At 41.2% G+C, this 24,245-nt stretch overlaps 1 protein-coding gene across 1 annotated transcript in view; it reads right to left on the bottom strand.

Annotated features, from left to right (window-relative positions):
- Positions 1–3,739, bottom strand: part of angpt1 (angiopoietin 1) — a gene marked incomplete at both ends in the record, with an annotated part of 86,428 nt that extends 82,689 nt beyond the window's left edge. Inside the window, one exon of the mRNA XM_084151604.1 lies at positions 3,323–3,739. Within this exon, the coding sequence (XP_084007730.1) occupies positions 3,323–3,739 (417 nt within the window). The remainder of the gene's footprint in view (positions 1–3,322) is intronic.
- Between the last annotated feature and the right edge of the window lie 20,506 nt (positions 3,740–24,245).

Genomic DNA, 24,245 nt, shown 5'->3' with positions numbered 1-24,245 from the left:
CCCAGTGGGTCAGAAGTTTACACACACTCAATTAGTATTTGGTAGCATTGCCTTTAAATTGTTTAACATGGGTCAAACATTTCGGGTATTCTTCCACAAGCTTCCCACAATAAGTTGAGTTAATTTTGGCCCATTCCTCCTGACAGAGCTGGTGTAACTGAGTCAGGTTTGTAGGCCTCCTTGCTCGCCCACACATTTTCTATAGGATTGAGGTCAGGGCTTTGTGATGTCCACTCCAATACCTTGACTTTGTTGTCCTTAAGCCATTTTGCCACAACTATGGAAGTATGCTTGGGGTCATTGTCCATTTGGAAGACCCATTTGCGACCAAGCTTTAACTTCCTGACTGATGTCTTGAGATGCTGCTTCAATATATCCACATATTCCTTCCTTGCCATCTATTTTGTGAAGTGCACCAGTCCCTCCTGCTGCAAAGCACCCCCACAGCATGATGCCGCCACCCCGTGCTTCACGGTTGGGATGGTGTTCTTCGGCTTGCAAGCCATTTTCCCATGATGTCAAGCAAAGAGGCACTGAGTTTGAAGGTAGGCCTTGAAATACATCCACAGGTACACCACCAATTCACTCAAATTATGTCAATTAGCCTTTTAGAAGCTTCTAAAGCCATGACATAATTTTCTGGAATTTTCCAAGCTGTTTAAAGCCACAGTCAACTTAGTGTATGTAAACTTCTGACCCACTGGAATTGTGATACAGTGAATTATAAGTGAAATAATCTGTCTGTAAACAATTGTTGGAAAAATTACTTGTGTCATGCACAAAGTAGATGTCCTAAACGACTTGCCAAAACTATAGTTTGTTAACAATACATTTGTGGAGTGGTTAAAAAACAAGTTTTAATGACTCCAACCTAAGTGTATGTAAACTTCCAACTTCAACTGTATGTGTTAAAGTGTGTTTACTCAACAAACTCTGGTCAAAGTTGGTTCAGCTATATGCCCAAATGTGCCCAAATGTTGAGCAAACTCACAATCCTAATGCAGCTGGCTGACTTATAATTGTTCGTTGAATTAACTTCAATCCTATTTTGTTGAGCAAACTCACAATCTTATTGCAGCTGCTTTACAATTGTACGTTGAATCAACATCTTTTTTTTTTCTTTTTTTTTTCAATGTACAGTCATGGTCCTCATTATGTGATGTAATTTTCTCCACTGAACAATCTTTTGCATTCCAATAGTTTTTCTTCATTTATATAGGTCATCATTCACACAACCATTTACAGCCCACAGCTTATCTCAAGTTTTAAAGCAGTTTTTACCATTGAAATTCCTCTTCCAAGACACAAGATAAACCGAGTGATGTATAGTGATATGTGTGGTTTCTGAGCAAAAGCCAAACATTTATTTGGGAATTGATATGTACATACCTGTATGTTTGTGCTTTACTAGTGTGAGATACAACATACAGTAAGAAGGAATAACATCTATACTACTTTCCTAACTACAAACTCAATCAACAGTTCATTGGAATGAAATGTTGGGTCATTTATAAAGAACGACCATTTCTCACAACCTGAGGAGTGAAAAGATAACATTTCGAAGGTAGATGAAAAGCAATAATACTGTTGAGAAACTTGCCCCAATAGCTTTTAAGAAGGTGCTCTAATTACTAGTGAGCAGAGAGCATAGCATGCTAACAGGTATTAATGATGTTCAGTTAAATTAATCCCACAATTCCAGAGTAAACTATCAAATCCATTGTGCATTCTGTGCAATTATTTGTTTGCTTTGCGTCAACATTTTACAGACAAAAATAAACTATTGTGTGTTTAAGCAATTCATCATAGATTGGCCCTCCTAATCTCATCGTAAAGTTACAATATTGTGAAAAGTACAGCAGAGCTTCTTTTCCAAATTTAGAGTTTGTTTATTTTATTAAAGCATTCATTTCAGAGAGATAGTCTCTCTTTTCAGCGACAAGGAGTCTCAAAGCTAAGATAAGCAATTCAGTTGTATCAGTGATGACCTCACAATTAATTAATGTCACAGTGAAACCATATTCTTGGTCCTAAACACCTGACTGGCTTTACAAACAAATTATTATTCATACTGAGGCAAAGGAACTTGACACCTCACCATGAAAATACTCATTATTCGCCATATCTAATACAAAACAGGTCCTCATTTGTTGCAGGAAAAGGATGTGACGGAGTCTTATGCACCACAAGCATCCGTCTCTTAAACCCCTAACAGAGAGTAAATTTGCTTAGTTCCCTTGTCTACAATTCTTGGCAAGCCTAACGAGAAGTATATTTGTTGGTTGATTGTTTTCCCAGTTGAATTCACTGAGCACTGCATTACAAAATTATTATTTATGTTTCCCGCAATACTGTACATTACCCAATTGTAAAGTCATATTAAGTATTAAAACTTTAACTGCCCTTGCCTGTTGAAAATCTAATTTGAAGGTTACCCTTAAAAAATATACAGAGCTTTGAAATAAAGATTTATACACAACTATGCACGGCAATAGATACAGAACAGAAAATTGAAGATGCATTCCCTATAACAAGTCTATTCCCAACAATGAGTATGTTTTCTAAAAGTTTTTTTTTTAAATGCCTTTCATGTTAGTAAATCCTGTACTTCGAAAATATCTGATGATTCTATTAACTTGCTTTCTTTATATTCTAAAGCTAATCTGGACTAATGGCAAGTTCTGAGTAGCAGTACATAGAGGGAGCATTTTTCCCTCGCACTCTCACAGGGGTCCTTATAGACTTCCTGTCATTAAAAAGACAGCACACTGGAGAACTCTGGATGACTGACATATTACTACCTCTGCAGTGTTGAACGTAACTTGACATCGGTGGAATTTGCTCAGGGAGCACAGAGTTTTTTGGATAGGTACTTACACAAATAGATCAATGGTTAATATATACAGTTACGTAATGAAACAGCTTTGTGGATGTAAATTATATATGGATGTTGGTTATTTGTGGGTATGTGACAGCCGTACATTTGTCATAATAATCATTCATCAATTCAAGATCCTCGCCAAGATCTTAAACCATTAATAAAAGAGTTGTAGACCACAGCTCCAGCCATAGAGCACACAAATGTATCCGTGACAATACTGTAAGGACTTTGATTAAGACAACCTCAAATTGAAAGCCAGAGAACATCATTCAAAAAAAAAAACACAAGAGCCAGACACAACAACGTAGCCCTTACATAAACACAAACAGCTTCAATGCATACTCAGAAAGTAAACATAAAAGAACACCTGCACAAGCTTTCAACTATGACTCCAGTCACCGCATTGCATTGCTTACGACAGTTTGACCACTTCTCCCTTACCTTCTGCAGCCACTGAGTGTAGTTTTCCATGACATGCTCCAGGTGTTGGATCTTCTGGGAAGCGAAGTCCTGTTCCAGTGGTGGAGCGTCTCTCTGCAGCGCATTGGCGCTGTTAAACTGGGTCGCTGTTTTCCCTTGTCGGCATGAATTCCCTCCGCTGCCATCGCCCTCAGGTAGGATAAAGGTGTAGGTGCACTGTCCATGCTGGACTCTGTGGTACCTCAGATTACTGCTACTACTACTTTCACTACTACTACTGCTGCTACTGCTACCCGTGCTGCCACCTGTACTGCCCTGTCCTGCGCTGCTGGCACTGCTATCTGCCCCTTTTCTCTGCTCCCCCCCGCTGCAGCCCACTGCCACCAGTAGGGCTGCCAACGAAAGCAAGTGGTAGGCAAACTTGTTCCACAACATCATACCAGCCTGGGGGAAAGGTTGAAAAGTAAAGTCCTTTTATCGTTGGCTTCGGGACGACTTTTCTTCTGTTTAGCGGTCAGTCTTGGGCCAGTATTTCCTTTGGTGGATCAGAATGCTGTAAGGATCACAGTCGATGTAGAACATGTGTCATCCATCCCCATGCTGGACCTCCTACTGGGAGAACGTCTGGAGGGCATCTCCGGTGTGATCACACACACTTACACACACACTCGTGTAATGGGCTGCTGGAGTGCTATGTGTCCGGTCAGAAGTCAGACAGAAGTCCAGTCGTCCAGGGCTCGCTGCATACACGTGTTGCACCGTGACAGCTTGTATGTTTATATAGATGGTCCTTCTTTAAACTCTATCAACGCAGCATGCGCGTGTGCATGTATGTCTACATGTGTTAAATACAAGGGTCAGTGCATACGGATAGTGTCCTCAGACCTCCTCTTGTGTCCCTGCTCTGCTCTTCCTCCTCCGTCTCTGCTCTGGTTTCTGTGTGACTAAACGACTGGAGCGAGGCTCACTGGAGAACAGCACCAGGCTTCCAACACACTCTGAGCCTGCCCCTCACAGAGACTGCAGAGGAATGTGTGTATGGACGAGTCTCTCTCTCTCTCTCTCTCTCGCTCTCACTCTTTCTCTGTCTCTCTCTGTGTGTGTATGTGTAAGGCAGAGAGGGACCCCAGCACAGAGGATGTGCTCAGACTGCGAGGATTGGTTTACACGCTCTCTGACCTGAGGCTTGTGTGGTAGCCCTGCCCCTGTACACATTCAGTCTGTTCCCGTCTCCCCTGCACTACAGTACACAGCAGACACTACAGGATTCTCACTGTCCAACACTCAACTATATAACACAGGGGTTCACAATTCTACTCACACATGTAGAAGGTTGTATTTCCCTGGTTTTTAGTAAATCTAGTTTTATCCCATTTATGTGGTAAAAGAATTCAATGTTTACATACTTTATCATATTGAGTGAAGTGATATCATATCTAATGTTATTTTTCTCACCAAAAATAGCCACAACATGGTGCGAAACTCTGCGAAAGCTGTCAAAATACCAATCTGGGAGAGCTCTCCGTGTTTTAAGTAGAACAAAACCGAAATCCAAGAGTAGGTAGAGGAATGTCTTCATCGGCAGCCAGCGAGGGAAGCCAAGGGAATACTGTGGTGAAAGGCCCAGGGTCAAAGGTCAAGTCCCTATAATGGACAGTGCCCTGACATCCCTATGATTCAGGGCAGGCTATCAACAGATAGAGAAGACCCTCATCACTTCACTGTGGTCCAAACCACCCCGATGTGCGTGTGATAAAGTGTGTGTATTCTGTGATAGCGGGGACAACATGATGTCGGGCTGACAGTGTGGGAGAGGAGGGGTGTGTGAATTAATACATGTAGGAGAACCAAGATAACAAACCCAAGCTACCCAAGACACAAAGCATGTGCAAACATATCTGGGAAAACTGGGTACAGTTGACGTACTTCGCTGGTGTCCTAAAATATGGGCGCCTGTTAGGAAGTCCAAATGAACCAGAGAGTCCTTGAGTGTATTAAATCAAATCTACTTGCACTGCCATAAACATTAGCTTAAATGCCATGCTGTCAAATAAGATATACTATCAAACAGTCCCCTGTAGCTCAATTGGTAGAGCATGGTGCTTCCAACGCCAGGGTTGTGGGTTTGTTTCCCACGGGGGGGCCAGTATGAAAATGTATGCACTCACTAACTGTAAGTTGCTCTGGATAAGAGCGCCTGCTAAATTTGCTGCATTTTTTGAATTTTCACTTCAAATCACTTCCTGAATTGACTGACTTCAATTTGAATTGAGCCCAACCCTGATACAATACAGTGGGGAAAAAAAGTATTTAGTCAGCCACCAATTGTGCAAGTTCTCCCACTTAAAAAGAAGAGAGAGGCCTGTAATTTTCATCATAGGTACACGTCAACTATGACAGACAAATTGAGAAAAAGAATCCCAGAAAATCACAATGTAGGATTTTTAATGAATTTATTTGCAAATTAGAAAATAAGTATTTGGTCACCTACAAACAAGCAAGATTTCTGGCTCTCACAGACCTGTAACAACTTCTTTAAGAGGCTCCTCTGTCCTCCACTCGTTACCTGTATTAATGGCACCTGTTTGAACTTGTTATCAGTATAAAAGACACCTGTCCACAACCTCAAACAGTCACACTCCAAACTTCACTATGGCCAAGACCAAAGAGCTGTCAAAGGACACCAGAAACAAAATTGTAGACCTGCACCAGGCTGGGAAGACTGAATCTGCAATAGGTAAGCAGCTTGGTTTGAAGAAATCAACTGTGGGAGCAATTATTAGGAAATGGAAGACATACAAGTCCACTGATAATCTCCCTCGATCTGGGGCTCCACGCAAGATCTCACCCCGTGGGGTCAAAATGATCACAAGAACGGTGAGCAAAAATCCCAGAACCACACGGGGGGACCTAGTGAATGACCTGCAGAGAGCTGGGACCAAAGTAACAAAGCCTACCATCAGTAACACACTACGCCGCCAGGGACTCAAATCCTGCAGTGCCAGACCTGTCCCCCTGCTTAAGCCAGTACATGTCCAGGCCCGTCTGAAGTTTGCTAGAGTGCATTTGGATGATCCAGAAGAGGATTGGGAGAATGTCATACGGTCAGATGAAACCAAAATATAACTTTTTGGTAAAAACTCAACTCGTCGTGTTTGGAGGACAAAGAATGCTGAGTTGCATCCAAAGAACACCATACCTACTGTGAAGCATGGGGGTGGAAACATCATGCTTTGGGGCTGTTTTTCTGCAAAGGGACCAGGACGACTGATCCGTGTAAAGGAAAGAATGAATGGGGCCATGTATCGTGAGATTTTGAGTGAAAACCTCCTTCCATTAGCAAGGGCATTGAAGATGAAACGTGGCTGGGTCTTTCAGCATGACAATGATCCCAAGCACACCGCCCGGGCAACGAAGGAGTAAGAAGCATTTCAAGGTCCTGGAGTGGCCTAGCCAGTCTCCAGATCTCAACCCCATAGAAAATATTTGGAGGGAGTTGAAAGTCCATGTTGCCCAGCGACAGCCCCAAAACATCACTGCTCTAGAGGAGATCTGCATGGAGGAATGGGCCAAAATACCAGCAACAGTGTGTGAAAACCTTGTGAAGACTTACAGAAAACGTTTGACCTGTGTCATTGCCAACAAAGGGTATATAACAAAGTATTGAGAAACTTTTGTTATTGACCAGATACTTATTTTCCACCATAATTTGCAAATAAATTCATAAAAAATCCTACAATGTGATTTTTGGAGAAAAAAAATCTCATTTTGTCTGTCATAGTTGACGTGTACCTATGATGAAAATTACAGGCCTCTCTCTTCTTTTTAAGTGGGAGAACTTGCACAATTGGTGGCTGACTAAATACTTTTTTTCCCCACTGTACATATCTAGGCATAAATCTCAAATCATATGTATTTGTCAAGTTTCATAAACAACAGGTGTAGACTAACAGTGAAATGCTTACTTACGGGCTCTTCCCAACAATACAGAGAGAAAAATTGAAATAATAGAAAAAGAATAACATGAGGTATAAATACACAATGAGTAACGATAATTGGCTATATACACGGTACCAGCACCGAGTTGATGTGCAGGGGTACGAGGTAATTGAGGTAGATACAGTGGGGAGAACAAGTATTTGATACACTGCCGATTTTGCAGGTTTTCCTACTTACAAAGCATGTAGAGGTCTGTAAATTTTATCATAGGTACACTTCAACTGTGAGAGACAAAAATCCAGAAAATCACATTGTATGATTTTTAAGTAATTCATTTGCATTTTATTGCATGACATAAGTATTTGATACATCAGAAAAGCAGAACTTAATATTTGGTACAGAAACCTTTGTTTGCAATTACAGAGATCATATGTTTCCTGTAGGTCTTGACCAGGTTTGCACACACTGCAGCAGGGATTTTGGCCCACTCCTCTATACAGACCTTCTCCAGATCCTTCAGGTTTCGTGGCTGTCGCTGGGCAATACGGACTTTCAGCTCCCTCCAAAGATTTTCTATTGGGTTCAGGTCTGGAGACTGGCTAGGCCACTCCAGGACCTTGAGATGCTTCTTACGGAGCCACTCCTTAGTTGCCCTGGCTGTGTGTTTCGGGTCGTTGTCATGCTGGTAGACCCAGCCACGACCCATCTTCAATGCTTTTACTGAGGGAAGGAGGTTGTTGGCCAAGATCTCGCGATACATGGCCCCATCCATCCTCCCCTCAATACGGTGCAGTCGTCCTGTCCCCTTTGCAGAAAAGCATCCCCAAAGAATGATGTTTCCACCTCCATGCTTCACAGTTGGGATGGTGTTCTTGGGGTTGTACTCATCCTTCTTCTTCCTCCAAACACGGCGAGTGGAGTTTAGACCAAAAAGCTCTATTTTTGTCTCATCAGACCACATGACCTTCTCCCATTCCTCCTCTGGATCATCCAGATGGTCATTGGCAAACTTCAGATGGGCCTGGACATGCGCTGGCTTGAGCAGGGGGACCTTGCGTGCGCTGCAGGATTTTAATCCATGACGGCGTAGTGTGTTACTAATGTTTTCTTTGAGACTGTGGTCCCAGCGCTCTTCAGGTCATTGACCAGGTCCTGCAGTGTAGTTCTGGGCTGATCCCTCACCTTCCTCATGATCATTGATGCCCCACGAGGTGAGATCTTGCATGGAGCCCCAGACCGAGGATGATTGACCGTCATCTTGAACTTCTTCCATTTTCTAATAATTGCGCCAACAGTTGTTGCCTTCTCACCAAGCTGCTTGCCTATTGTCCTGTAGCCCATCCCAGCCTTGTGCAGGTCTACAATTTTATCCCTGATGTCCTTACACAGCTCTCTGGTCTGGAGAGGTTGGAGTCTGTTTGATTGAGTGTGTGGACAGGTGTCTTTTATACAGGTAACGAGTTCAAACAGGTGCAGTTAATACAGGTAATGAGGGGAGAACAGGAGGGCTTCTTAAAGAAAAACTAACAGGTCTGTGAGAGCCGGAATTCTTACTGGTTGGTAGGTGATCAAATACTTATGTCATGCAATAAAATGCAAATTAATTACTTAAAAATCATACAATGTGATTTTCTGGATTTTTGTTTTAGATTCCGTCTCTCACAGTTGAAGTGTACCTATGATAAAAATTACAGACCTCTACATGCTTTGTAAGTAGGAAAACCTGCAAAATCGTCAGTGTATCAAATACTTGTTCTCCCCACTGTATGTACATATACAGTAGGTAGGGATAAAGTGACTAGGCAACAGGATAGATAATAAACAGTAGCAGCAGCGTACATGATGAGTCAAAAGACAGTGCAAAAAGGGTCAAATAGTCTGGGTAGCTATTTGGTTTAACTATTTAACTAACTATTTAGCAGTCTTATGGCTTGGGAGTAGAAACTATTCAGGGTCCTGTTGCTTCCAGACTTGGTGCATGAGTAATGCTTGCTGTGCGGTAGCAGAGTGAACAGTCTATGACTTGGGTGGCAAGTTTTAGGGCCATCCTCTGACACCGCCTGGTATATAGGTCCTGGATGGCAGGGAGTTCGGCCCCAGTGATGTACTGGGCCGTACGCACTACCCTCTGTAGTGCCTTGGGTCCAGATGCCAAGCAATTGCCATACCAAGCAGTGATGTAGCCAGTTAAGATGCTCTCAATGTTGCAGTTGTAGCACTTTTTGAGGATCTGAGGGCCCATGCTGAATCTTTTCAGCCTTCTGATGGGGAAGAGGCGTTGTCGTGATGGTGTGTGGGGACCATGATAATTCCTTAATGATGTGTACACCGAGGAACTTGAAGCTCTCGACACTCTCCACTACAGCCCTGTCAATATGGATGGGAGTGTGCCACACTGCCAGGTCACTGACCTCTTCCCTATAGGCTGTCTCATCGTCGTTGGTGATCTGGCCAACCACCATTGTGTCATCAGCAAACTTAAAGGTGCTACACATAGAATTTTGGGGACATTTTGCATTGTAATTTCAGAAAATGTCCATAATATATCTGGCGCTAATAGTGGAATGATAGTGTTTCATAGTATTACAGTTTTGGGATTGGGTGTGATATTCGCCTAATGGTTTTTCCTGCCGGAGAGTCATCTGTTGTCAAAATGGGAAAGCTGTTCTGACTTTGTTTTGGTCCACCAGTTTCAAACAGCGGTTTTGGTCCACCAGCTTCAAACAGCTGTAAAAACAAAATGTTTTGTTATTGAAAATATATTTCACAGCGATTTAGATGGTACAATGATTCCCTACAATATTGTTTTGTCACATAAACTGAAATTGAGCAAACCGTGTAGAATTTGTGCAACCAGGAAATTACACAGCAATTTCCACTAGATAACACAGCCACAAAGTCAGAACAGCTTTCCCATTTTGACAACAGATCCCACTCCGGCAGGAGAAATCAGTAGGTGAATAAGTAGTAATACTGTAATACTGTGAAACAATATCATTCCACTATTACTGCAGATATATTATGGACATTTTCTGAAATTACAATGCGCAAAAATGCTCAAAAGTCCTGTGTAACACCTTTAGTGATGGTGTTGGAGTCGTGCACGGCCACACAGTCATGGGCCTACGTGCCAATACATGTGTACTCTATAAAATTACGATGCAGAAATTGTCATATCAGAAACAACTTCCTTTTATTCCAGCTTGTATTGGCATAGTCTGCCTTTTCATTACACACAAGCTGTTCATATTTACATCATCATAATTGAATTGTGTAATCTCAGATCTTAATTCTCATAGGAATGTAAACACTGAACATTATTGAGAAAACAAACACAGTTTCAAAGCTACGGGACTACCGTCATTTTTTTAACTTTGACAAAATGGCTAACTTGTGACAATCAAGCACGGCATGGATTGTGTCAGTTTTTCAAGGCCGAATACAGCTGTTCTAAATCAGTATCTGGCTCATGTTGTGCTTTTGAAAAAGAAATGAGCAACATTTATTTGGTTGTCAGTTGCTTTTATCAATGTATGTGTACATATACAAGACACATATAAATGCAAGACAATTCAAATGGAGACTACTGAATTGTCTATAAATATTCAGATTTAAAAATATAAAATATCATAAAAAAAGTATGGTTATACATGAAAGACAAGTTTCAATTGTCATAAAATTATTACATTGTCTCCAGATGACAACTGTAAATCACATTTGCCTCCTACATGAATAGCACATTGTTTTCTTTTCATATTACAGAAGAAAGATTTTAACTTAACCCAGAGTTATCGCCCAATAGAGACTCAAGCAACTCATTCAGACCCACTTCAATAGCTTAAGACCCTTCGTACTTACTTGCTCCTTTAACGAGGCACATTTGAATTAATTACATAGTTGTGCAATCCATTCACTGTGGTGCTGACACTATGAGGACATAGAAGAGGCTTTAGCCCCTAATCCTCAGGTTTGTCATGGCAATGCTGAACCTGCGCCAGCCTCCATACCATTCATTGCAAGTGCTAATGCGGGTCATAACAGTGTATTATTCTCCTGTTTGGAGTTCTGAGTCCAGGGCAGACCTGTGAGCTCTACATATTCTGACCTCCTACTGAAAGACCCACAGTCGAGTCCCACCGTGGTCTCAGGAGGCCGTAAAGCATACACACAATGGCTGTGTTAACATGACTCAGCGTGAAGACTACACTTTTCACACTTGACAGTTGAGAGGTGAGAATTAGGGAATGAATATGTGTGTGTGTGTGTGTGACTTGGTGTGAATGTGAGTAGCTATATGTTTGAGTATATAATAATAATAATAATAATAATAATAATAATAATAATAATAATAATAATAATAATAACAACAATAATAATAATAATAATAATAATAATAATAATAATAATAATAATTATTATTATTATTATTAAGTGTCCATAATGGAAATGGGTCCAGGTTGAGAATTTAACCAGGACAACGGGGTTAACACCCCTATACTCTTGTGATAAGTGCCATGAGATTTTTAATGACAGAGAGTCAGGACACCAGTTTAACGTCACATCTTAAAGATGCCACCCTGTGCAGGGCAATGTCCCCTTCACTGTCCTGGGGCATTGGGATTCAATCTTAAGACCAGAGGGAAGAATGCCCTCCAACACCACTTCCAGCAGCATCCGGTCTCCCATCCAGGGACTTAGCTTCAGAGGCAAGCCAGCAGTGGGATGCAGGGTGGTATGCTGAGAGAGGAGAGCTGTTCAACTACAACTACATCCATAAGTGTACTTCAACAAGGCCTACATTACAATGAGCTCACAATGTAAGCTCACTTACCAAAATCCTCGAGGCAACAAATTAAGCGACTAAATCTCTCATGGATTTACTTGCAAGGGAATGCATATAAACGACTTAAGGATAGAAATCGTTTACTCAACACACCAGAAAGAAAATAACATCCGAGAGACAAAGCGGGTGTCTTGTCACAGGTTGGCCTACACCATGGATAACATGTCCCCGGATGAGAGTGACAGACAGACAGACAGACAGACATGTTTAGTCTGCCTCCTAGCACCTTGGACTAATTCCTGCTGCAGTAGATGACTTGATTGATTCTTTAAACAGCCCAACGTGGCACTTGCCTGGAGGGATGATGTCATCAGGGTGAGACGACTCGAAGAGTGACTTCCCCAAGCCATTAACTCGAGCGGGCTGCCATTCCTAGTTATCCCCTCCACTCCTGAGGCCGAACTCAACACCGGCACTGGGCTCTGTCCGCTGTCAAAGCAGCCGGTTCTCCCCTATCCTCCACTGATGGCAAAGTTCAGGTCAAGTTTACGGAAAGGTAAAAAAGTCCCTGCCTGTCAATTTTCACGAAGCACTCTTTTATTGTAATTCTTGATTGAGACCTTAGTTCCTCTCGTCGTCATTGGCGGTACCCAGACGTGGCAGTGTCACAGGAGGAATGTAAGGTATGAGAGAATAACAGTTGACGGGGAAACCCACCCGTAGCTCGATTAGCTGCGGCTTAGCGACATTGTAGTGTTTCAAAATAGAAAACAAAACATTCATAAACCAGGAAACTGACACAATTAAAGAGCAAGAGAGTGATCAGACAGCGAAAAAGACAAGTCTGTTTGACACATATATAATTGTGTGGCCTCTAAAAGCTTTTGTGGTTTAGACCTCCTGGGTACTTGCCCCTACAGCAAGTTACAAAAGCCTACAGTATTTTGCATGCTAATGCTAACAACTATAATTCAACTATAATTCTGCCAATTGCTTGTTACAGCACCTGTACACAACACCTTCAACACTCTGTAATGTGCTCTGTACCCTCACAATACAGAGCAAGTACTGTACATACTGTAGCACACTAAAGCCTATCTCTGAATACTTAGACTTCTGCAGCATTCATAGGACTCTTTACAAATCAATTTGATCAGGTTTGTCACATAGCAGTTTACATTATGTAACACGAGCCTGGCTTTTAATTTGTAATCAACAGGTTGACTGACCCTGTGCGCAAACAAACGCGTAAACAAAGAATATGATCTTCGCTGCTTGTTGCGAGGCAAGCGGAATTTGGCGCTACTTAGAGATATCTGCCATGTCATACAGCTACTCTTTCCTTTGCTCCATAATTTGAAAAGCAGAGTCAACAATAAACAATGTGTGTCTGCAGGTTAGGGTTCCAGGTGGTTCACTGAAGTGTGGACAATCACTGCATTTCCAGGGTAATTGGCTTTCCAGAGCAAACTTGTTTAGATCCCCCATAGGCCGTTAGCTTCTGTAATCTGCTTGATCTGACTTGTACTTAAACAAGTGGCCGGTGCTGCTATGCTGTTATCTCGGCAAAGGGTGGAGGGACCCTTCAGAGGTGTTTACAGAAGATCATACTCCTCCATTCTCCCAAACAAGGCAACTAATGTCCCCCTAAAGTTTACTTCCAGTTCCACCCACTGGGCAAAAACTGGTTAAATCAACGTTGTTTCCACGTCATTTTATCCCCAAAATTCAATGTGATGACGTTGAATCAACGTGGAAAACTGATTGGATTTGCAAAAAGTCATCAACGTAAGGGAACGTCGGCTTTTTTTCACCCAACTTTTTGACAGGGGGATTTCTGGGGGGGATTCACGTTAGTTGACAACTCAACCAAATGTAAATCAAAACTAGACGTTGAACTGACGTCTGTGCCCAGTGGGCAAGGCCTAAACCAATGCAGACCTATCTCATACACTCCAATAGTCTAGGTCTGCTTCAAGAGGACCCCACCCCATACCTCTGCATTGAGTTAACGTCCCATTTAAGTGACATTTTGGGTAAGACATCTCCAAGATTATAGCAATGGACTGCATGCACAAAGTGCAACTGCCACCTGCTGAAATCTGATACATGTTGACATGTTCTAACAAAGAAATCTTAATTCTAGCCCCTTAATTTTAGTATTTCATTCAGTGCCCCTTCAACATAAATTATTTTCTCTGAATAAATACATCATCCATCAATACACTGATATTCTTCTGTGTGATTGTCTATATAGCCTACTACTCTTTGTCCCTGGTGTTTGTCAGCCTTCCACAACATTATCAACCCTGCAACCTGATCCACTATGGGGAATAAATAGCAATGCAGCCGTAATTAGCCCCAACTCATTTAGCTGGCTACTTGGACCACTGTTTGACACAAGGCATGATGTATGTGCCCCAAAGTCACTGTCGAGAAGCTTTTTGCCATCGTCAGCCTCTGATGCATTGGCCATCTGATGCATTGACCAACGTGTTCATCAGATGAACGTAGCAAGCCCAGCTATCTTTCTACTTACTCTCCTAATTTCCCCATTGGCAAGCTCTGTTTGCACTCTTAATCTCTAATGCAGCCAGCATGCTGCCATTTGTCATGTTGTATTTTCTTCTGCAGTAATGGGACTGGTCGTTCTAACATGGGAAAAGAGCATGACATCATCGCGTGGTAATTTTCTGGACTCACACTGCCTATGGAATCAACAACACATATCAAGTCAAAGAGTGTGTGTGTGAGTGTGGATGAGATCACCCACTTGAGAGCAATAAATGTGTCCACCTATGGCATTTTGCCTTTTGTCTATTCAATCAGTATCCATCCATTCCTGACTCAAATGTAGTTCCCTATCAGATTCACTTACTGGGATATAAAAGCACTGAAGTGGTGCTGAAACATGGAAGTCACACACAATTAGCCAGAGATAGAGTTCACGTGCGTGTTCATCCTCTTCTAGTTCTCCCTCGCCTTGGTTTTCTTGGCAGTGCATGCCTGTGTTTTCGTAACACACTCAGAGAAGCAGGATGATACATGGTGGTCTATCAACCCCCTGAGATGAATGGGGATAGGGATGGGTAAATCTCAGGTTTACTTACAGAACACTCCCGTTCTCTGGCTCCCAACACATGAATGATGGCGGTAGAAAATCTGATAAGGCCTTGAGCAAGGCAGAGTCTGTCTGTTTCTCTGTCTGCTCCAGCCATCACCTATTGGTGGCTGTTTGCAGATATCATGAGGTATGATGCAGCCAACACCAGACAGAGCATGGGTTTTTCTCGGTTCTGTCACCATTGTAATCGTTTAATGGAGGGAATGGGAGTCCAGAATTGTTCACAATGTATTTAGCTTGTCAGGAAACGTATAATATGAGGACTCATGTACAACAGATTAATCTTACTTACTGTGGTTGATGTAACAACTATACAGGTTATGTTGCTGTAGATCTGTTTGGATCTGATGAAAACATATCTGCTACTTTGATAATGTACTTCTTGTAGCAAGGCCAAAGAAGTTATAAAGTTAATATGCAAGATGTTCCAGCCTTGTTCTTGTCATGTGATTAAAAGTTTCTAAAGGGCTATGATATCCATCCTATCCATCTTCTGGAGTATTTATGTTGTTCATCAATAAACGTGTATTTGAAAAGCCGCGAGTTAAGGCTTCCAGAAAAATAATTCATTTACAAAGCCCCTCATTTCTGAAAACATAGCTCACATCTGTGTACATGTCTCGTGTATTGTTTAACACAATTACATGTAAAAAATAAGAAAAAGAAGAAATGAGGGCCATTTAGACAATTTTACATAAACACTTGAGAAAAATTTCATAAAACAAACCATTTTCACTAATGAACAAAAAATCCCTTATGAAAGGCCATTTGAAACACAAACACCTGTGGAGAGACTTGTAATCCATCTAGATAAATGCTGACCACAACCTACTGTTTTATGTCATGTTGTATGTGCTGAAAATGTACATATTTGCTCTCTGGAAAAAATGGCAACCGCACATGTATGGCAGCCAAGCCAGCCTGTCTTTCATGTTTTCAGACACAAACAGTGGGATGATGAAACATTTGTGAATTTTGTATCCATTTACAGTTGGCTTACTGTATAAGGCCTCCGTAGTATTGAGACACCCCACCTCCTTTTGAATGGCTCACTGTAGAAAAATTGAAAAAGTGAAGTAATAGGCTGGTTTTGAGGGAAATGTAAGTAGTTGTTTAACGTTTTTGTTGGAAATTAGAGGGAAATACAGGCACATATGTGACTCGTTTCAGGAAACTAGGCATATGTCGCACGTCACTACTTCACAGGAGCGACATTTGAACGTAAACATACTTTATTTTATCAAAATGCGTTATTTGGCAGAAATGCCTTCAGGAACGTGAACTTTCATGTGCCTTAATAACAAACTTTTATTCCATCCATAAATACGAATACAATTGTTAAATTACGAGCCTAGTTGGTTTAGCCACGGAAAAAAGACAGGAACCCTCCCGCTAGCCATGATTGGCTGAGATAATGCAGGCATCAGGTAAAACAAGCCAAAAGAGAAATTAGGCTCTAATTACACTGTACCTGCCTATGAATTTACCATGCAAATTAATACATAGGTATTAGGAACACTTATTTTAAAGTGGAACCCATTGTTATAATATAATAAGTAGTTGCTATAACTTCCACAATAACTATTTAAAATTGGCTTCACTAAAGGGGGGAAACATATTGGGCTTGTGCTCACATCTGCTCACTGTCACACAGCCACAATAAAGAATCCCTTGGCTCTATTACTATACTTTTGGTTATGAGATGCACAAATTACTTATTCATAAGATTTATGGATGAGTTGAGAACATGTGCAACACATTATATACATGTAACTACCAAGATGTCATCACCACAATAGTCTATTTTGGTGTTTCTCTTCCCGTATCTAGATCAAAATCCATAGAAGCACATGCAGACACTGTGGCCTTGCAATCTCCTATTCCCCCTGGCCTGACCTTAGCCATTCACTGTCACCAGACCTGTGAATTCCTGTGTGATAGTAGAGCTAGTTACTGGTAAAAAAAAAGAATACCCAGTTAGATAGCCATGTACAGGGGGACAGGTGGAGTAGGCACTATGAGGTTGACTGGCTGACACGTCAGATCGTTTCAATGGCATGCCTTTCTTGATGCCTTGTAGGCAATGATTAGCAGTGGTGGAAAAAGTACTAAGTTGTCATACTTGAGTAAAAGTAAAGATACCTTAATAGAAAATGACTCAAGTAAAAGTGAAAGTCACCCAGTAAAATACTACATGAGTAAAAATCTAAAAGTATTTGGTTTTAAATATACTTAAGTATCAAAAGTAAATGAAAGTGCTCAAATGTACTTAACTATCAAAAGTAAAAGTATAAACCATTTCAAATTCCTTATATTAAGCACACCAGACGGCACAATTTACTTGTTTTGTTTTTATTGACGGATAGCCAGGGGAACACTCCAACACTCAGCCATAATTTACAAACTAAGCATTTATGTTTAGTGAGTCCGCCAGATCAGCGGCAGTAGGGATGACCAGGGATGTTCTCTTGATAAGTGTGTGAATTGGACCATTTTCCTGTCAACATGTAATGACTACTTTTGGGTGTCAGGGAAAATGTATGGAGTAAAAAGTACATTATTTTCTTTAGGAATGTAGTGAAGTAAAAGTAAAAGTTGGCAAAAATATAAATAGTAATGTAAAGTACTTAAGTACACTACCACTGATGATTAGTGTCACACTGTGATGTCAGGACACTCAACCTACACCTGAGTGTGGGTGTGGGTGTGTGTGTGTGTGTGTGTGTGTGTGTGTGTGCGTGCATGCATGTGTGTGTGTGTCTGTGTGCAAGAACTACTGTTATCATCCCAGGTTCATTAAGGGCTGAGTTTACCACTTAGTGAGTTACAATGTTTTTATTTACGGGTGTAGAATTTTTATCTCCGAAAGTTTCCTTGCATTGGCTGTGTTTGTGGTCGATGTAACATTGAACCAATCTCCAAGTGTAACCCGACAAACATGAACCGGTCAATGTGAGCTATCATTGACACTCCCTCATGCTGTTTTGACATCTCCTCCACATCTCTTCAATTCTATTGTGCATTCTTGTAGTAACTCGGAGTGATTCAATTGTTTTACTTGTGTTTTCTCTCTCCGTTCACCAGATCGATGACCCTTTCTGTAATAGACCTGCCCATGTTTCGCCAAATGAAATCATTTTAGCTCTAGTGTTTTTGCCAAATAAGCAATTGATTTGTCTCTCTCTGTGTTGGGCCCTTGGAGAGATGTGTGGAAAGCTCAGGTTCAGCCAATGTATTTCAATGCCTAACCTTTTGACCATGTTGAGTAGGTAAGTGATAGCTTCGAACTATAGTGTCTTGAGGGCCACAGGTTTTGTATTGAACCTGGAACACAGCCATATTGAAGAGGAACTGCAGAAAGACTGTTCTGAAATCTGAAGCTACAGTATAACAATGGATACAACCCTCGCTCTGACCCTCAAGCTGCTCGAAGCACACTGGATATGTACAAGCAAAAGCTGATCTGCCTCAAAAACGACATTTACTTCTTAGAAAAACACACAAAGAGTCTTAAAGCAACCCAAGACAGGAACATTAAATTGCTCAGATAAATTGCGTACAGCAAAATTCAAATTAAGCTCTCTTGCACCGAATTATCTTCTTGTGCGCATGTGAAGAGGTGACCACCCATTGAAGCTCTGATAGTACAACACTGGTGGTCTGAGAAACTCTGCCATGCTTGGGACTATGCCAAACTGTAATGTTTTCAAATGCATTTAGGAGAGATATGGCATGAGCTTATTCTTATGATAAGACCTCCATGAAAAAAGCCTAGATACAGGATGACCACATCCCTACGTGTACTCGTAAAGCTCTTTGACAAGAAGCCAAAGTAATTATTTTTGTCTCTTGTTGCGAGGTTAAGTTTAGGCTTCTTTAAGATTGTATGCGTTCTGTAATGTCAAAGCGATATAAATAAATACTGTAACACAATGATGACAGCAGCAGGTTGACAATACTTTTTGGATTATGGAAGGAATTTATGGAACACAACTAAAATGATGAGAAGAAGATGGCGGACATTAAGCCCAGGTGTACCATAAGTACAGTATTTCCACATAGGAAAGTCAGAGCTGCTTTCTCTTATTCCCTGAATATGGAAAGGGTCTGTAAAGGATCATTGCGTCATGGTTGGCGGCGATTGCCTCACTGATCTGCAACACAGTGAGGTCAGGGATGTGAGTGACAGAGTTTAGCGAGGACCTTAAACACCTCGCAGAAGTAGGGCCATTAGCTGAATATTAAAAAGGCAAATAATAAAACAGTCAGCTCGACGTGTCTTCAGCCAACAGCAAGTTATTCTCTGTGTGATTTGAGGGGATAAGTAACAGCGATCACCTTTCAGGAACACTCACCGTGGTACAAACCAGACCTTGCTATCCTCCTCCACACTTTGCTTTACGATGTGAAGTAACTGTAGTAAATGGAAAAAGGAAATTTTATGGTTTTAGATTCTTCACATACTGACTAAAGATTTATACACCAATTTCACCATCAAAGTATATTCATGGTTGCCTTTAATCTATGTAATTTCTGTTTTCATGGCTGCTAATTCGCCCTAATCAATTTCATGTCAAGTCATTAGGGTGGAAGGTGAAGGAAAATAATATGCTTGGTCACGCTATGTATATGTTTACCGTGAGACTGTCACATCAAATAAAACCGGAAGTACTCCAATGGTTTACATCACGTCACTTTGTTGTATGGGTCAGGAGGCCAACAATAAACACAATCAATGGAGCTCCCTCTCGCTCTGTGCCTCAGGATAGGCGAGTAAGGCTTCAGCAGTTCTTTGAGTGTATGTCTATGTACTTGTCACGCACTGAATTCACTATTAGCTCGTACAAATAAATGAGAACTGATTTCCATGAAGGGGAGCGAAAGCACCAGCACATGGTGTACGACCTTTCTGCCCCAGGGTTTGACCAGCTTGCCGACCGCACTGGTTCTGTTTGTTGATCCTAATATTCTAACAGTTTACAGAACTGGGGACTGGTTATGCAGTGTCGTTTCCCCGTTTTCACAGATGGGCAGACAGCGAGCACGGCTAGCGCACATTCTCTGCTTGTTCATCCGTGTCTCAGTGACAGCCACCCGACGCTCTGTACAGAGTGAAGCCCATGTGTAGTTAACAAGGAAAACAGCTGACAAAGCTAGAAGTGTGGATTCCAACTCTAATATGTTCTTTATGTGTAATTATCCTGGGTTGTTGTAATAAGTCTGTCATAATGATCGTATCCCTCCTTTGTTGAAAATGAAGACAGCTATCCATTAATAATATATTCAGTGACACTTTACAACTGGCATTCTATTCCCATGTGAAGTCAATTTCAAGATCCTTTTTAGTTGAAGTAATATAGCAGTAGGCAACATATGGTTGTGTGGATTTGTGAATATTGATGATGCAGGTGAGTTGTAGTAATAAGTAAAGTTATTCAAAAAATTCAAAACAGATCATTTCCATTCACCGTATACTTTCTCTTGACTTTGTCAGACTTCCTTTTCAAGGATATGGTTAGAAACCAGAAAACTTGATGGAAAACATGTCAATCAGTTTCAGAGGGAAATAAGATGATTGAGAGGAAAATACTATATTAGAAATGCAGCCATAGACTGGGTGTGGTTTTGTGGACAATGTTTTGTCATTTTTTTCCTGCTGAAGGCTTTGGCATGCTAAACCTCAGGTTGTGGAAAGGCAAAAAATATATAGCATTAGCAGTATTATGATAAATAAAACTAACACAGAGGATTTCATAAATTCAGCCAAAAACAGAATCTGGCCGTGTGTGTTACCATTACAAACATATGTCTCCATGTTCGGAAACAGTCTTCTCCTGTGTGTAAAGGTGGTGTTGTGGTGCCCTTAAAGGAAAATTAAATGGTAAACTGAAACAACTTTTACTCAAAGACATTGTTGCCATGGAATATGACTCACCGTAATGGAACATGGCAGACATTTTGTTTTCACTATCAACAGAATGGGGTCATGTTTTTGGGAAGAGGATTGAGGCATGTCAGAGATAGTTAGATAATGTAGATGCTGAAATGGAGGACTAAGGATGTCAACGTTATGAAAAAAAGGAACAGTTGATACGTTAACTACAACAAGAGATAATCTCAAACCTCCAACTTCCTTGTTTGTTTTTAAATAGTAATGGAAATTGTTGTGCTGAAACTGAGTTTTGGCCTGTCGGGCCACATGTAATGTCTCCCAAAATACAATGATTATAAAAGGGTTGAAAGGTCGTCACTACTGAGTTTATCTGTGTATCACTTCCAAGTTTGAGTTGGGTTTAAAACCAAAAAGTTGTCTTTGATGTGAAGGCAACACTTCTCCTGGAATGTAAAAAATGCTACTGAATGTCCATGGTTCGTGAAGCAAGGTGACAGTATTGAGAAGGTTGAAGGTAATGTCGAAGCTCACTCTGTGCCAAGTTTGTTGGTCTTGTCTGTTAAAACAACATACCTGCACACATTGTTACCAACTATATGAACCAAGACTATTTTGTGAACCCATCACAAGCTGTTGAAACGATGATATTTGATGAAACATTGTGCAGAAACCTGTAGTTTACTGATCAAGGTCCATATAATATTAAAATAATTATTTATCCAACCACACAACGCAACACTTATCATACTTCTTTCTAATGATGCAATCGTTCCAGAGATACTATTTCGTGCCAGAGATACTATTTTGTGCCAGAGATACTATTGCCCAAATTGAATATGTATGCATCCGGACCCTCCAAACTGATAATGAACAGCGGATGTGCGCAAAATGAAAACTTGTATATCATCTATAGCTTGTCTCTCACATCACACCATATTGAGCATGTCATACTCTGTTGGACACTCGCCAGCCTTTCAACACTACATCCAACTCCTGCTGCCTTTAACATGCTAGCTCTTTTTTCTTCCTGTCCTGCCACGGTGAGGGAGAGTGGGAGAGGTCTTGTGCTAAGCACCTTCATATGCTGTGCACCCGTTGCCAAGAAAGCTCTTAACACATGGAGAATAGCCTGGAGCGATGAGCTCCTCTGGACCAGGGTCCGGGTTTGTCTGTCACTGCCACTTTGTAGGGTGATGCACCTTCTCCCGTTAGCACTGAAGAGGAGGATGATAGCCACCTGCCACCTGCCTGTATGACAGAGTGGCTCCATCGAGGTCTCTGTAAGACATGAACTGCGGCGAGACGGGTAGGCAGATCAACAGACTCAGAGAGTAAGCTGACCCTCTCCTTGGCAATGCAACATAGGGGACATCACAGCAGATGATAAATCTGCCGTCCTTTTACCACTGTCCTTCCCGCCAAAGCGATATGTTTTTGATTACGGTAATAAAGTGCTCTTGAGGGGATTACAACACTAAATAGCTATAAATCCAGGTCAGAATAAACTGTCAGTGGTATCTAAAAGGGTCTCAATGGCCGACTTAATCTCTACGTCAGGGGTAGGCAACACTGGTCCTGGAGTACCGCAGGCACTTCATGTTTTTGATTGAACCGACCTGGAATACCAGGCGTGTTGAATTTAGTCAATCACTGAACTGATCAATTAGCTCAGTTGGTCAGGTGGGATCTGACTCTGAGACATACAGTACATTGGATTCTACTTTGTTGGCTGATCACCAAAATGGCTTTTGACCTTTGTATTGAGAACATGATCATGATAAGTGTTTGGAAAGCGCCAAAACTGAAATATGTGGCAAACAAAAGGAAAGCCTTCCACATCTCAGATTCCAGGTCTTGCATTATGAATCCACATTCATTAGTGTGAAATTGGCATGCTTGGTTAGTATTGTGCAAGTTGAACATCTAGCTGTACAAATGACTTAAGAATACAAGTGGAAGGTTAAGCATCCAGCTGACAGAAAGAGGTGAAAAGCTAAGAATTGTGCAAAACTGTTTAAAATCATATTTTGATGTTATTTTTCAGCTTTCATTGAACATGTACAGTATTTATATCTCTCTCCAGTGGTTATTTGTATTTCTTACAGTTGGTTATGTTTGGGCACCAGGTCCAACCATTAACCCAGTTTAACCTTATGGATGTATTATCACGTCTTCCATGCTGTGCTCACTGGCATTTCCTGAGGGACTTCATAGAGAATAACTCTTCATGCCACACATAACTACTGATTGCCACATGCAGAAGAACAATGTTGAGTCATTGATGTCTGCGCTCAACCTTTCAGGTTAATTTTTAAAAGTCTAAGCCGGGGGCAGGGGGTTCTAAGCTGACTTATGGAATTGTTTTAAGATGGTCATATTATGGATCATTTAGCTATTTGATTTCGAATTGTAGTATTCCTTTAGGTATCAAAATATATACAACAATTATTTGATAAAATATAGAATTTGACCTTTACCACCCAATGAAACGCATTGAATAACACATTCATAAATGGCAAAAAAGACAGTAAAAAATATATATAATAAGAAACAAGGTTTTGAAGTGTCTGTCCTATATCTAGGAGATATAAGAAAGCTCAGGAAATATATACTGTATATATTTTTTGGGGGAAGGTACACAACTACCTTCATACTTTTTAAAACCGGTACAGCTTACCTTCAGATGAGTCCTGTGACACTTGTCTTCCCTTTCCATAAAGGGGTCATAATAGTTTGTAGGTCAAACCATTCGGACACTACAGACGTTTTCTTAGATGACCGATTTTTGGGCTGTCTCATGGTCTGACAAATACCGCTCTTGCTCTGCCACCTTTCACCGCAGATACGGAAGTGCGACATAGGCAGATGCAGTGGGTTGAGACGCATCCAATGCAACAGATATCTCTAGCATGAACTGACGGATTTTGTTGGGGATTTTTTTTATTATATTACTACACTGGTGCGGCAATCGACTATAGGGGGGTTAAGGTACATCTAATAGATCTGTAAAATAGCAGCTATAGATCTAGGGCACCAATGTGCTAATCATGGCATAATACTGCACTATGAGACCGTAGATGAAAGCTTTAATTCCCTTTCTTTATACTCCAGTAGCGTAAAATTGGCCAACGGACCCATGGGAGAAAAGGTTAAGGGCAAACGGATAAAGAGCAATAGGGAGGATGGGGCTGATGAAAGCAGCACC

This window comes from Coregonus lavaretus (genome assembly GCF_964263955.1).
Source record: "Coregonus lavaretus genome assembly, chromosome: 3".
Lineage (NCBI taxonomy): Eukaryota > Metazoa > Chordata > Actinopteri > Salmoniformes > Salmonidae > Coregonus > Coregonus lavaretus.
The sequence above is the reverse complement of the archived record's forward strand: the minus strand, read 5'-3'. Positions and strand labels throughout refer to the sequence as shown.